The following is a 16,596-nucleotide window of genomic DNA, read 5'->3' as shown; positions in this document are numbered from 1 at the left end:
GCTCACGGGGCTAGTTGCTCCGCAGTATGTGGGATCTTCCCAGACCAGGGCTCGAACCCGTGTCCCCTGCATTGGCAGGCAGATTCTCAACCACTGCGCCACCAGAGAAGCCCCCAGCTCTTTTACTTACTATATGATGATGGGCATGTGACTAACTTCCTAACCCTCAGTTTCCTCATCTGAAAAATGGGGATAATAATGGGAACTACCACATAGAGCTGCTGTGAGTATCAAATGTGAAGAATATGAAGTTTTTTAGCACAGTGTATACAGTAAGCACTAAATAAAGGTTAGCTATTTTAACAATAATGCAAACATGACCTGGGTGTATTTTGTGTCCTTGTAATTAAAGAGAGAAAGTCTTTTGCTTTAAAACAGAGTTCCTGGTATGTAACAGGGACTTTCACATGTTCCATCTAAGCAGCCTTCTGAGTCTGAGGTGAGGAGATGGTTTCTATTATGGATAAGGAAGCTGGAATCATGCCTCAGCTTTCTGCCTGCAAGACTACTGCTCTTTTGACCACGTCCTGGTTGCCTCTGGCAAAAAGCATAGGTAGATGAGGAGTATTTCTAAGCAGGAATTTGGACCTGCATGAAGAGTTTAGTGGAACTGCTTCCAGGAAGACTCCAGGCAGAGGATAACACTGACAAACCTTGAGTCAACATTTCCTTTGTGGGAAATTTTGCTTTCATTTCCACATTGCCAATGACTCCTCTCTTCTGGAAGAGGGTACATTCTAGCTATCTACTATAGGATATTGTTTGTGTTCTATGTTCTCAGTGGCTCCTGTTTTCTGGAAGAGGTAGAAATTCTCTCCAGGAAGCAAGGAGGATAAAACTTACATCCTTTCATACTTCCTATTCAGTAGTGCTAATAGGAGATATCTCAGGTAGGATTTTCTTCTACAGCCAGAAAAAAGTGAGGAATAATCGAACAATACAGATTTTTTCCACGTAACCTAGCTTTTTTTTTTTTTTAAACAGAAACAAATTCTGATGGTCTTTTAAGCCAAAACTTATTGATCTAGAAATCTTTTTTTTTTTTTTTTTTTTTTTTGCGGTACGTGGGCCTCTCATGTTGTGGCCTCTCCCGTTGTGGAGCACAGGCTCTGGACGCACAGGCTCAGCGGCCATGGCTCACGGGCCCAGCCGCTCCACGGCATGTGGGATCTTCCCGGACCGGGGCACGAACCTGTGTCCCCTGCATCAGCAGGCGGACTCGCAAGCACTGTGCCACCAGGGAAGCCCTAGAAATCTTTTTTTTAAAGCATTATTGAAATTTTATATGAAAAAATTAATGTTTCTTAGTTGCTCTTTTTTTAGATAATTCTTTTTGGTAAAATCTGAAATTTTGGGTAGTGATTGTCATTGCTACTATGAGTTTTTTGTTTACCTTTGCTTTTAACTTGCCTGTTTTGATTCTTGGGAAGGCAGAATGATATAGACTTTAGGAAATTGGACTCTGGAATTAAATTAGCATTCATTTGTGGGCTCTATCATTTTTCAGCTGTCAGTCAGACTCCTTGACCTTTGCTTTCTTTATCTTTAATGCATATAATAGTTCCTACATCTCAAAGTTGTTTTGATGAAAAGTTATTATGTATGTGAAATCCCACAGTTGTTAGCTATCGTTATTGTTAGAGTTATTATTATTATTTAGACAAAATTCCATTATAGGCTTTAGTATTTATATGCAAGAAACATATAAAAAAACACTTTACATTTATTAGGTTCTTTTTTTTTTTTTTGGTGCTTTGTAGAAACAGGAAAACATGGTGGATCAGAGTCTAAAGGAGCAGAATTCAAGACTTGCTCAGGTTAGGTTTTATCAGGATATCCTCAAGGCTGTAAGGATATTTGTGTTACTCTTTGTGCCTTGCCTAAATTTCTCTCTTTTTTATTCCCCTAACTTGAGTAAATGAGTTTTTTTTACTCCTATCATCGACTCTTAGAGTCAGTGTCTTAAAGTAGCCCCAGAGTAGTTTGCCAGTTAATTAGAAGGATGATAGTGAAGTACAGTTAGTAAACAGATATCTTTGAAATGTGGTGTTTTCCCACATTTCCATATTTTTCATAGCTTCCATCTATTCCATATTCATTTGCATTAAATCAGTTTTTAAACCATGACAGATTATATCACGGACAGTTTAGAAGTAGGAAACACTTCTACACTTGGTTGCATGTTGAAGAGTATAAGTTATGGAGATGCTGGATCAACTTTTCAGTTTTCATCTGCCTAGTTGGGAACCAACTCTGAATTTCAAAAGGAGGTATTAGGAGAGATCAGTAATTAGTAGTCCCTGGATTGCAAGCCTGACGTTATCCCAGGAAAGGAGCTGAGTTGGACTGGGGCACTGTCATGTGGCCTTTAGGTCACATTGCAGATAATGGTGGGAATACTCATCCCTTCAGTAGACATTTATGAGTCTGCACTATGAGACAGAGCAGTGAATACACAGATGCATGTACTTTGCTGCCTTTACTGATGTAGCTTCCAAGGAGGTGAGCTGTCTTCCCATTGGAATGATACGAATCATACCAGAGAGAATATCAGAATGAGAATACCGGACATAAAGGTTACTTCCAGCAAGGATGTTTGGGAAGTACTTAAAGGTTCGCCTGAACTTTATCAGATGAATAGTATCTTGGTTGATGAATTAAGAGTGGAAGGACACTGTAGATAAAGACTAAAGGATGAGCAAAGGCACAGAAATGAGAGATTGCCTAAGGCGAGCTTTTATTCTTAATATTAAGATTACATATGTGCTAATGTCCTGTTTCATCCTGTGCATGGATCAAATTGAAGCATTGCTGACTTGTGTTTATTTTAACTTTTGATTTGTGAATCAGTGAGGGGGTTGATTTTAGAAAAAAAAAATCACTTTCTTTCTTGCTTTTTGGTTTAGGTGTTTCTCTTTCAGGTTTCCGGGTAGAGGTCGTGGATGGAGTGAAACTTCATCTGCTGGATGACGTTAGTAGCTGGAAACCCGGAGATCAGATTGTGGTCGCAAGCACGGACTATTCCATGTACCAAGCAGAGGAGTTCACTCTTCTCCCCTGTCCCAAGTGCAACCGCTTCCAGGTCAAAGTCAAAGGTATCAGACTGCTCAGAAGGCTTCTTGGGAAACACTCTTTTTGAGATATGACTCCTGGAATTCTTTGTTTTTCCTTCAGTCGTCATCATCATCATCATCTTCATCAATATTGAAGTTCTTAGTAGTGGGGTGCTTTGAACACAAGAGTCCCAGAGGATGTTAGATAAAAGTAGTCATTGAGCAATAATGTTGCTGTTAATGATGCGTTATAGGCAAATCAGTGTTTTTGTGCCAGTTTCTATGTTAAAAAAAAAAAAAAGATGCAGACTAGATGGATTGATTTTTTTTCAAGATCCTTTCCAACTTCTTTCTTATTAATTTTCCACTATTAAATAATAGTAAACCAGATTCATTTTTTAATAGAAGTCTTTCTTTTTTTAATTAAAAAAAATGAAACTCATGGTTTTTGAGTGTCTACTTTCTTGGCAAAAAGTAGATCGCACTAATATATTTAAAATGGAACCAAAAAGGTATTTTCAGGGCTTCCCTGGTGGCGCAGTGGTTGAGAGTCCGCCTGCCGTTGCAGGGGACATGGGTTTGTGCCCCGGTCCGGGAAGATCCCACATGCTGCGGAGCGACTAGGCTCGTGAGCCATGGCCGCTAAGCCTGCGCATCCCGCAACGGGAGAGGCCACAACAGTGAGAGGCCCGCGTACCGCAAAAAAAAAAAAAAAAGGTATTTTCATAAAACTACATTTCCTGTCATAATCTTGAATAATATATTTTTTGAGAAAGAGCAATGTACAATAAGATTCTTACTGTAAGCAGTGTTTATAAAGGATGACTGACATTTACCAGGTACTTATTTTGAGCCTGGTAATAGGCAAAGCTTCTTCCTTCATTGCCTCAATTATGGGATTCATTGTGCATTTCACTCATTATATTTCCTTGCTTCTGTAATAAAAATTATACATTTATGATACAAAACAAAATAAAAACAAAACAAAATAATTTATAGTAACTATTTAATAAGTACTCAGTGGGTAATTTAGAGCTTTGAAGGTTAAAGGAAAATTTTTTGCTTTAGAAAAAAATGGGATTGGCCCACTTAGCAATTTTTTCTTGTTTCATTCAGTGTTATACTTTAAGCAGAAAACAAAAAGCTAAAAAACCATGATACGATCTGGCATTAATTTCATTTGGAAATTCCCACTCTTGTTAACAAGTCTACGTGATAATGAGTCTCCATAATCTCAACTCCTGGATTTATTTGTATTTTTCCTTCCTGAGTTTTTATAGTAAAGATCAGATAAAAACTCATTATTAAAGTGTTTCTAAGCTTCCAATAAATGTGGGAATTTAAAAGTGCATAATAATATTACAATAAGAAGTGGGAAGGGAAAGATGGTTATTTCTGTACTGTTAATGTCCAAATGCAGATTACTTTAGCTTTGAAGTAGAAGCAAAAACAACTTGACACTCTGTTATCAACATGTACAGAACCATTCGTTTTCCTAGATCCAACATGCATCTGGGTCTTCATGTGTTGTCCTCAAGGGAGTAGAACAAGAGCACATGGACAGGAAGCAGAGAGAGAGAGACAGCATGGATTCTTAGTTAGATTCTGGATTATTGGTGCTGTTCAAGAGAGGACTGAACTACTTCAGGGAGGAGTAAGGTCTCTGTGTGTGGATTTGATAGTTGGTAGTGAGGGTTAAGGCATTGAGTGGGGGATTAGACTATATAATCCTTAAAATCTTTACTTCCTGGGATTCTGTGGTTCTGAGGTATTGAAGAATGGAAGAAAACAATAAATTTTAATAATGTCTTGGAGTTACAGAATAAAGAGGACTATCTTTTTGACATAAGTTTTATGTTTTCATTGTTCTAATGTTATTTTTGCTTTGCTCTCATCAACCAGAAACGCCTCAGTTCCTGCACATGGGTGAGATTATAGATGGTGTAGACATGAGAGCTGAGGTTGGAATTCTTACCCAGAATATCGTAATCCGAGGAGAAATGGAAGACTCATGCTACGCTGAAAACCAGTGCCAATTCTTTGATTATGATACCTTTGGGGGACATGTCATGGTAGGCAAAAGGATTTAATGAACTCTTTGAAACCCTGGCTGCTAAGTGCATGTTGAAAAAACTTCAAGTTTTGGAATGAGATCTTTATGGCTATTGAAATCATATTTTATTTCTTTATCCAATAACAATGAGATTTTAGATGATTAAAAGATAAGGTTATATCTTTATTTAGTTGATCTGGACCTATAGTTAAACCATTTAAGAATTGTCCTGTGAAGGATTAAATCAATTTACATTGGGAAGAACCAATTATACAGACAAAGAAACAATCTCAGTATCATGCATGCAATCTCTGAAAGAATCAGTTTTTTTTTTTAAAAACATTATGAAACGGTAAGCAGTACACATTCAAAATATGTTTCTGTAAAGATATTTTTTGTATGCAGATTTTTACTCTGTAAAAGTACTAAACACTTACTGTGTGCTAAGCATTGCTCTATGTACTAGTGTATTGGACTCCTGGGCTGCATTTTGGCTACATGTGTCTTAAAATCAGTTTTTGTGCATTGAGTAGGCTATTATTGTTGGCTACGTTTCTATTGCACTGATTTCTAAAATGTTGGTCAGTGTCATTTCTTTGTTTTTAGTAGTGTGATAAAAAATCCAGTGTTTGTAAATATTGAGATCGCTCCAGTGGTGGATCAACAGAGGCGTTTTTAAAAAGGACTCAAGTAAACAACAGTATGTGCTAACTAAAACATTGAGGAAGGATTTAGAAATAATTATTTATCAAACTCTGGTGGAGATTATAGAAATGAAAGAATAAGACAAGACTGGAAATGGCCAAAATATTTGAACAAACCCAAACATATATACAGAAACCATTTCTGTAGTTTTCCATGTTACATTTCCTTTATTCCTAATGAGAGGCTATTTTTATTGCTCTTCAAAGCATTCACTTATGTAAAGAAGCATTTGCTAAATTATGATCTGGGAAAACAGTCTAGTCTAGTCTCCTTCAGATATTTTCTGTTAAAACAATATTTTTCGCTACTTTGCTATTCTGAGCTACTTTGCTGAAGCTACTTTGCTTACGTATTAGTTTGATTTTGGTTATCTTACAGATAAAGAAAAATTTTACTTCAGTCCATCTTTCTCATGTGGAATTGAAACATATGGGTCAGCAGCACCTGGGGCGGTATCCTGTTCATTTTCACCTGTGTGGAGACGTGGATTATAAAGGAGGGTACAGACATGCAACGTTTGTGGACGGCCTATCTATTCATCACAGCTTCTCAAGGTGCATCACTGTGCATGGGACAAATGGCTTGCTGGTAAGTAGCCTCACATTATGTTGATGCATATTATGGAAACAGTTAACTCTCCTTCATTCTCATGACTTCTCAATTTTATATAAGTAAGCTGTTATACCACATGTCTTACTCTATCCTGCTTTACTGAGAGTTCTGCTGTTTTTCTCTGTTCTTTTAAGAGATCAATGAACCCTGACATTTGACTTTGCCCCATCAGCTAAGATCAAAACTTGTTTTTGCTTTTGTACTGAGCATGCCTCATGAATAGCACTTGTCGCTTAAACCGCAGTCAATCTTGTTACCAGTGACATCATACACTTGTATTTCTGCAGATAAAAGACACCATCGGATTTGACACACTAGGTCATTGTTTCTTTTTGGAAGATGGTATTGAACAGAGAAACACTTTGTTCCACAATCTGGGACTCCTCACCAAACCAGGCACCCTACTTCCCACTGATAGGAATAACTCCATGTGTACCACCATGCGGGAAAAAGTGTTTGGAAATTACATCCCTGTGCCTGCCACTGACTGTATGTGAGTAATTGGCGGAGTGAAAAACTCATTTGTGATGGTCAAGGGCTGTTGGCTTTTGGGGAAGATGTTTTGGGGGAGGTTTTTAATAGGTGGGATTTTTCCTGATGAATGTTTAAATAACCTTAAAAAATGCCTTTCAGGGCTGTTTCAACTTTCTGGATTGCTCATCCCAACAATAATCTGATTAATAATGCAGCTGCAGGCTCACAGGTAAATAATAAAGTGCTTCAGTTTTTTTGTATTTAAGTTTGTAAGTATTCTGGTTTATATATATGCATTGTAGTTTGTGGTAATCTCACTCAAGCACCTTGCTTTGTGGTACAGCTTATTTCATTGAGAGCAGGCTATAGCTGAGATGGTTCTTCTATTTTTTCTAAATCATTTGTGCCAGTTAGTGTTTATGAGTGTAGTAAGACAGGCGCTAAATGCCAGAAAAGAGATGGGCTCATATCTAGGGTTATCATGCCATCTCCAGAGTGTATTTTTAGTGTATTATGTACGATCTTTCTGGCTTCCCTATTTCAGTCATATATTAATGAGCAAAGAAAGCCTTATGAGAGTGGATTATTCTGTAGAATATTATGACAATGGTCATTCTGGTCAAAGGGGCACATCCTTTTGTTAAATACAGGGATTGTATACACTTAGGGATTTCGTCTCTTTGGTAAAGCAAGGACTCAATTGTGTGCCTTAAATTGTTTCACATACACATACACAGGGATAATTTAAGAGAATAAATGAACTGTTTTTGGATGACAGAAATGTCTCCTGGATAAGCTTGGAGAAATTTACATTTGTAATTGTGTGTTTTTAGGGCTGCTAATTTATAACATAAAAATGAATCTTTAAGACATGATACTATTATGAGTATATCTGTGCTGAAAACTATAGCACAGAAATATGAGCTTTGAAGCAAAACCTGAATATTCATATATATACATCATGGCTATTAACATTTAAAAAGGAAAGAGATACCTAGCATTGTTTTCCAGGATGAAATAAAAAATAGTTGAAGGGAGTATTTCTTCAAGATAACCAGAAAACAGGTATCACTGGGTGATGGTAGAATTCACATCTGTGATTTTTCTTAAAAACATAAAACATAAAATTCTTATTTGACAGAGCAGAGACCTGGACATTCAATCATTTCAGGCTTCTATTCATTCATTTTTCATCAAATATTTGTTGAGCCCATACGGGATTTGTGTTGAGAGTTTCTGATTGGAAGATGAGATTTTGGGTAAAGGTGACCAAGGGTTTGATGTACAGTCTTACCCCAGGATCATCTTGTGATCTGTTACATTACAAATCAACAGTCAGAGCAGAGCTTCCTTTCAGCTGTTTTCAGAAGTCATGGGTAGAAGATCAAAGCAAATTGCAAATAGTCCATGAAAAAATGTAAGGTGAGGTTGCCAGACATCCTTATTAGGCCTCATGTGAGAAAAGCAGAAAGCAGGTCTCTATCTTTTCCATCTCCTGTGTGTTCTTCGTCCTTTGCATTCTGTGAGTTCTTTTTTTCTCTCTAGAAAAACTGTTCCAGTAAAGCTCATGTTTTGGCAAGGGTTTTCCTCCCAAAGTAAATCAAACCCTTTCTTCTTGGTACCTTTCCACTGCGTTTTACAAAGCTCCCTTTGCCTGTTTTGACACCACAGAGTTTTAACAGGAAACAGCTGCTACCTCCTTATCCCGCTTTTTCTATCCCCCAACCTGAAACTCCATTGCATCTTGGGAGGGTTTACTCTGCCCACAGTTTATAGGGCTATGGTATGGAGCCTTCTTCACAGCCCTCCAAGTCTGTTTTGTGCCCAAAAGAATAGAGGTGGCAAACACATTTTTCAGAGTAGTTTGTTTTACTAAGACCCATCTGTAAAGTTTTATCATGGAAAAATGCCACATATTGCATTCGTTTTGGTGATATGTTTTCCACAATTCATATCTCTATGCTCCTAAAGGACTTCGTTACAACTAATATAGTATTTATTACATATATTATATTTTAGTTCTCTCTGTATTTCCCATTAGAGTATGAATTCTTTGAGACCTGGCACTAAATAAATGTTTGCTAAATTTGAATTGATACCATACTTTTCGACTATATATTTGAGTTTTAACAATCTGTTTAATCAGAGTTCCTTCATGTGAAGTTGTCCTTCACATTGGGCTGATTTTTAATTAAATTGTAAAATAAAAAATTATCACAGAGGTTAAGAACATTTCATTTTGATTTTTATATCTCATTTTGAGTGTCAGAAATTTTCAAACTGTTCTGCTGCTTTGGTTAAGGTAAGTAACACTGAAGTTGAACAGACAGGACCTAGCCTGAGACAGCATCCTGATTCATGTGTGTGGTGGTTTTTTCTGTTTGGCAAAAATTTGCCTCGGGACAAGAAGGGCACTGGAGTTGTTTGAAAGAAGTCAGTGATGGATAGTTGTTTAATAGGTATGACTCATCTATTGATCAGGTTTGGAGGTAAACAGAAAAAAACCCATATTGCTAAAAGGCTGTGCTGTCCTGGTCACATGGAACGGAAGGGAGGATTTGGTTCTAGTTCTGTATGACTTTTTTTTCCCCCCAGCTGTTATTTAATACTTTGATTTAAAAAATTTTTTTATTGGAGTATAGTTGATTTACAATGTTGTATTAATTTCAGGTGAATCAGTTATACATGTACATATAACCGCTCTTTTTTTTTTAGATTCTTTTCCCATATAGGCCATTACAGAGAACTGAGTAGAGTTCCCTGTGCTATACAGCAGGTTCTTATTAGTTATCTATTTTATATATAGTAGTGTGTATATATCAGTCCCAATCTCCCAGTTTATCCCTGCCCCACCCCCCCCACCCGTTATCCCCTGGTAACCAAAAGTTTCTTTTCTATTGGATTGGCGAAATGAACTTTTTGGCCAACCAAATACATCCGTGACTCTACTTCAGTTTTGTGAATAACTTCATTTGTACCCTTTTTTTTAGGTTCCACGTATAAGTGATATCATATGATATTTGTCTTTCTGTGTCTGACTTACTTCACTCAGTATAACAATCTCTAGGTCCAGCCATGTTGCTACAAATGGCATTATTTTGTTCTTTTTCATTGCTGAGTAATATTCCATTGTGTGTGTGTGTGTGTGTGTGTGTGTGTGTGTGTGTGTGTGTGTGTGTGTGTGTGTGTGTGTGTGTATGTACATACCACATCTTCTTTATCCATTCCTCTATTGATGGACATTTAGGTTGCTTCCATGTCCTGGCTGCATGAGTTTTTAAAGTAGATAATGATGGGAAAGTTACTTCGAAAATAAATTTTGGTATCAGCCAATTCTATCTTTTGTCCCATCTTACAAGCAAAGTTAAATATGCCTTTTTTTTTTAAGCCTGATATACTGCTTTGAGTGTACTAGATGAGTGCACAACTCTTAGAGTCAATTCTGAACCTGAACCAATGAATAATTAGTGTTAAAAAGATGAAACTTGTTTGTGAAATGCTTAGGTTATGTGAGAGTGTTTCATAGAGTGGCTTTATAAAAGGAGGCTTTTTAATAATCTTTCCCTTTTAATTATAGGATGCTGGAATATGGTATTTATTCCACAAGGAACCTACGGGGGAATCCAGTGGATTGCAGCTCTTAGCAAAACCAGAACTCACTCCATTGGGAATATTTTATAACAACAGGGTCCATTCAAGTTTTAAGGTAGGTTCCTAAATTTTAACAATCAGTACATAACGATTTGCAGGGTAAAGGATGGACTACTGTGATTACAACTGAGAAATGTTAATATTAGGTAGAACTTGTCATCAGAGAAAGTAATTTGTGATTAAATAAGCAGACTCCTAACCTTGCCACATTCAGGATGTATAGACAGCTTTCTGTTTATACACACATAGGAATATATGCTACGGCACACATGTACATGCAATCTGAATAATTATAATAATGGACTTGACCTATGAATCCTCATCCTCTTCCTTCCCTCCCCTTGCCTTCTTTCCAATCTTTAATATCATTACATGTTTCTAAGGATGTACACATTAGTGTATTATATGCTTCTGGAGGTTAAAAAGCGTATTTTCTCTCTTCTCTCAGTGCTAATAGGGTGTCCTATTGGACACTTAATACTAGTTATGTAAATAGTGAAATATTGTTTAAGAATATTTGACCCAATTTAAAATGATATATAGGTCAAGGAGACGAAAGGCCATTTAAGAACTCTAACTTTCATGATATTTGGCACTTGTCCCCACCTCCCTGGTGATAAATGCATCTGGTTCATTTTATGCTCCCAAGGCATCTTGATATTTTCATCATGTGATACAATGCCCAGATTCTTTACTCTGATGTGCCCATCAAAGTTGAATTAATACTTTCCATTTATGATACTCAGAGGATCCTTTAAAAACCTAAGTGTGATGTACTTTGAAGAGCTTAGAATCACTTGATGAAGACTTGAGAGAGGAAAAAACTTAGAAAGAATTGTGGTTTTTATGAACTGAATAGTTGATTAAGGCTAGTAACTGTTGAAAGCAGCACTTCAAAGCAGAAATCCTCAAAATTTTCTAATTATAAGTGGTATTACAAAAAACACCTTATTCTAATTAATTTTTTAAATGTCATATACCATGAGGACATGTAGTAATCTACTGTATCAATTTAAAATAAAAGGTATTAGATCTAAATAATGAGTGGATTATTAGGTTTTAACTTATTAAATTTGGGACTGACTATCCAGAGTGATATCAGACATCCAGCCTGCTGGGTGTCTCAGGGACACATAAATAAAATGTGTTCAACACGAAAATCCTTATTTTTGTCCCCAGACCCATTTCTGTGTCTTCGTTTCAGTGAATGAAACCATTAGCCACTTAATTGCCCAGACTAGAAATATATGAACCTTTATTGTTTGTTTCCTTTCCCTTATCCTTAGACATTTTATTAATTACAAATGGTATCAATTCTACCTAGTAAAGAATTCTCACTCTATTTTACCTGTTACTACTGTCACGAGTCTAGATCACCTTTATTTCTCTTCTGGATTACTGTAGTCAGCTCCTATTTTTTCTCTTATCTCTCTTTTTGCCCCTTTCTAATTCATTATCCATCTTGTAGCCACAGTATTCTTTCTTAAAATGCACTTGATTCCATTGCCTTTATTAAATGTCCCATTGTCTTGACTCTTTAGCGTATCAACTCTGCACCATCTGGCATTTGCTTCTCTTTAGTCTTCTTCCTTACCTTTCCTCCCTATATACATTTCCTGTTAGTCCAGCTAAGATTTTTTTCCCTCAGATGTGCCATGCTTTCTCTCATCCCCAGATGTTTTGTACAAATGATTCCCTTGAGTACATTCCGCTGGGTTCTTCAACTGTTTCCCACCCACTCCCTGCCCTTCATCTCTGACCTGTTCTGTGTGGTTAGTTCCTTTAAGTTTCAGCTTTAGGATGTCACTTCTTTTTGGAGACATTCCCTGAATTCTCTCTCTCTTACCTTCACAAAAGTTCTTATCTTGGTGCTTTTCTTATGTGCTGCCAAAGCATCATCTGCTTCCTTTGTTATATGCTTATAATATTGGATGGTAATTGTTTATTTCATTGCATGTCATCCTGCTAGTTTATGTGTCAGTAATAGCAAAGACCATAGTTTTCTGGTTGACGTATAATGCTTGGTGCCTACCCTAAGGTGGGCACTAAATAAATGTTTGCTGAATGACCGAATGAGTAAAAGTATTAAAAAAAATACAGTAAAGTAGCTCTTTTTGTAATACCTTTGCTTTGCTGTTTATTCCCTTCTCCCTCCTTTTTTGGTAGATGTGATAAGCTAAAACTTATTTCATGAATCATTATATATATAGTTATAACTTGGGATTCATATTCATTTCAGTCCATTATTATATTTTCCAGGCTGGCTTATTTATTGACAAAGGTGTCAAAACAACCAATGCTAGTGCTGCTGACCCAAGGGAGTACCTCTGTTTGGATAACAGTGCAAGGTAGAACTGGTCCTTTTAAATCACACTCAAGCCATATCTTGCCAAAGTAAAACTTTCTGAGTTAAGCTGTTGCGCTCTTTCTCCAGTAACATGTTTAAAATGAAGTTTTCAGGGTTTGTAGGAGGGTTTTGGAAAAACATTTATTTTGCTGTTCTAGGTCCTGTGGCTGGGCTTTTCATCTTATTGAGATGCCAAAGAAATTGATGCTTTTTCTCTTTTTGACAGTTGTAAATTGATGTTAGAGAGAGTTGTAGAAAGAGAAAGAAAAAGAAGAGAGATATGTTGAAAAAGGTTTCAAAATTTGGCCAAAAGTAGAACATGATTCATTGAAAAACAAGTTAAGCTAAGATGTTTTAATATAATCCCTGAAAACCAAGGCATATATAATTTATTGTTAGTGGTCAAAGTGGAATGTCGCGTTAAATCTGTTTCAAAGGGAAAAGTCTCAAACTTGATGATTAAGCTAGTTCTGGTTCAGTTCTTCGTAGTCTCAGATGCATATCATAGCTGGGCTATGTGTTACTCTCCTTTATAACCACAAAATGTGGTTAGGATATGGATCAGCATTTCAACAAAGTTTTTTTTTTTTACATGCTGTGTATGAGCCAAAATAAATAAAATATCTCCGATGGAAACAAAATTTTCTGGAAAAGATGGCAACTTAAGGTCATATTCAGTAGAAGTTGTGTACATGTTATTTTTCTATACTTCAAGTTGATTGACCAACTAAAGGATCTGAAAGGGTTCTAGATTTAATAGGCTCTGTTGACAGTTATTTACGAAAACGATGACAGGCGCTATTGTTCACAAGGGAATAAAGTAGGAGTCACAATGGAGGTTGGTAAAGCAGAATCCTTGTGACACAGTAATAAAGGTCAGGAGAAAACTGGGCAAATAAGTTAGTAGTATTAGTCATTGTTAAAGGTCAAGATGAGCCTGAAATATATTAAAGCAATGATCAGAAAACATTTGACAAGTGGAGAAATTGTGGGCATTGTTTAAATAAAACACAAGGAAGGTACTGGACACCTAATAGCTGGGCAAGGTATGACATGGAAAAAGAGGAGATAAACTTGAGATGAAAAAGGAGCATACAGATGACAACAAATTATGAACCAAAAAGAGAATATTAACTGACAAAACAAATCTTTGCTAGAAGATTGCTGCTGCTTTTTAAAAGAGTTTGTTATAACTGGTAGAACTAATAATGTGTACTTTGCTAAGTTAGTATTAACAGAAAAATCTTTATACACAGCACAATTGACTCTCTTATCTGCCTTAAAAAATTACATGTGTGTATATAAATGGATGGATGAGAAAATATATTTCAGAATCTATTGATATTTTCATTATACTTGACAATAAAACAACTTGTTCATAGTGGCCTAAGAAGTTCTTTACCGTGTATGAGTGTATGATATTATGATAATGGTATTCTTTCCTCTGCTCTCTGTTACTTTTGTTACTAGTTTATAAATACATACATATTGGTAAGGAATTAGACTCCATTTGGAAGTTGTTATTGAAAAGAACTGATTATAGGAGAGGAGTAACAAGACATTTGACAGCTAGTATATACATTTAATTTTGTATAAACTGATGTATAAGATATGCCCTCATGCATTCATGCAGTTCAGACATGAGTAAAAATGATAAAACTTAAACACAAATGAGTAATAAGCCAGCCCATGAATTAAACATCAGACTCATGGGATCCAGAAGATATTTAGTCTGTTCAACAAAGGGGAAGTTGACCTAATAGTTAATCATATGAGCCTTTCCTTGTGTCTTCAAGATATGAAATTACAGGAATCCAAAGACGGGATATTTTAAATCCAGAAAGCTCCCAGTTTAAGATTGGGAAATTTCATCTAAAAGGGTAAAAGAGCATGAGAACCAACAAGTGCATTTAAAGCAGAGGACAATTAAGGGAGAGTTGGGAAGTGTGCTGAAGGCTTATACATGAAGGTGATAGAAAATTAACTGCATTTTCTACATACCAAGTGGGAAAGAGGATGAAAAATAAAGGTTATCTGAGCAAGTGGTCAGTGATTTATATGGATAGAAATTTCAGAAAAAATGAGACGGCTACAGCAGAAAATCAGATGTTGCTTTACTGTACTTTTTTTTTTTTTCCTTTTTGGCTTTCTTTTAGAACATTGTGTAGTTTCTTTACCAGAACTCTTCCATCTGCTTGATATTATGTGATGACTGCAAAGCTGTTTGGCAGCAACTACAATGCCAGAAGAGTGGGTGATGGCTCAGAGTCAGACTTTTTACCCCTTAGGTCAGAGCCATTTAGTGTAAGGCCTTATGTACACAATCTAAGGGTGGATGTAGCGCTTTCTAGATTGGTCTCCTTACCATCCGTTCTCCATTATCCTTTCACCAAGTAGCAGCTAGTGACCAGTTAAAAAGTGAAATACGGTTATATCACTGCCCTGACTCCATGTTTCTGATGACTTTCCATCACACTTATTTATTTATCCACCTGCTTTATTGAGGTATGATTGACATGTAGAAAGCTGTGCATATATAATGTATAGAACTCGGTAAGTTTGGAGATAAGTACACACCCATGAACTCTCAAGGGCATAGACTTATCCATCACCTGCCAAAGTTTCCTTCTACCTCCTTTATGGTCATTATTTTTTTAATTAAAAAATAAAATTTTTTAATTAAAAAATAAATTTTTCTTCACTTACCTGAAGATCTACTCTCAGCAAATTTTAAGTATACAATACAGTATTTTTAGCTATAGGCACTATGCTGTAGAGTAGATCTCTAGACTTTATTTATCTTACATAACTAAACCTTTTGTGCCCCTTTGACTATCACTTCGCCATTTCCTCCTCCCTCCAGCCCCTGGCAACCACCATTCTACTTTTACCTTTGCATTTAGAATAAAGAACCACACCCTTGCCTGGCACATGCCTTCCTGTCTATCCTCTCCCTCTTGGTTCTTACTTACCAGCCAATCTGCTTGTTGTCCCTTGAATATGCCAAGCTCACTCATGCCTAAGAACCTTTGCACTTGCTGTCTTCTGGGCATAGCTGCTTCTCAAATCATACATATTTGATGAGCACCTACCATGTGCCAGCAACTTTCATAGTGATGTTTGTGCAAATGATGTTTCTTTCACGTATGATTGAAAATCTCAACTGGCTGAAATGGTTTTTGTAAAGCTGTGTAGTTTTTTCTCTCCCAACCTGCCCAGCTCTGTAAGATTATGATGGAAATGATCTTTTTAAAAATTAGGTGGCCTTATGGAATTATTTGAGTTGTTACAGTTGACAGAGGTTTTTTTGTTTTTTTTTTTGGTGGGGGGGTGCCATGCTGCATAGCATGTGGGATCTTACTTCCCCGACCAGGGATTGAACCCGTGCCCTCTGCAGTGGAAGTGCGGAGTGCTAACCACTGAACCACCAGGGAATTCCCGGTAAACAGGGTTTTCTGTTTTTTTTTTTAAAGAAAAAAATTTTGAATTTTATTTTATTTTTTTATACAGCAGGTTCTTATTAGTTATCCATTTTATACACATCAGTGTATACATGTCAATCCCAATCTCCCAATTCATCACACACACACACCCCCACCGCTTTCACCCCTTGATGTCCATATGTTTGTTCTCTACGTCTGTGTATCAGTTTCTACCCTGCAAACCGGTTCATCTGCACCATTTTTCTAGGTTCCACATGT

The 16,596-nt window shown here is 36.6% G+C and overlaps 1 protein-coding gene across 6 annotated transcripts in view; it reads left to right on the top strand.

Moving 5' to 3' along the window:
- CEMIP2 (cell migration inducing hyaluronidase 2) overlaps window positions 1-16,596 on the top strand; it is a 78,680-nt gene that overhangs the window by 27,873 nt on the left and 34,211 nt on the right. For all 6 annotated transcript variants that reach the window (XM_073806213.1, XM_073806210.1, XM_019934676.3 and 3 more), the window contains 7 exons: window positions 2,907-3,095; window positions 4,956-5,125; window positions 6,190-6,399; window positions 6,711-6,916; window positions 7,057-7,126; window positions 10,475-10,603; window positions 12,808-12,896. In XM_073806213.1, the coding sequence (XP_073662314.1) occupies window positions 2,907-3,095; window positions 4,956-5,125; window positions 6,190-6,399; window positions 6,711-6,916; window positions 7,057-7,126; window positions 10,475-10,603; window positions 12,808-12,896 (1,063 nt within the window). The remainder of the gene's footprint in view (window positions 1-2,906; window positions 3,096-4,955; window positions 5,126-6,189; window positions 6,400-6,710; window positions 6,917-7,056; window positions 7,127-10,474; window positions 10,604-12,807; window positions 12,897-16,596) is intronic.

The sequence above is a fragment of the Tursiops truncatus genome, chromosome 6 (genome assembly GCF_011762595.2).
Source record: "Tursiops truncatus isolate mTurTru1 chromosome 6, mTurTru1.mat.Y, whole genome shotgun sequence".
NCBI lineage: Eukaryota > Metazoa > Chordata > Mammalia > Artiodactyla > Delphinidae > Tursiops > Tursiops truncatus.
Note: the sequence above shows the minus strand (reverse complement) of the source record. Positions and strands in the feature narration are given on the sequence as shown.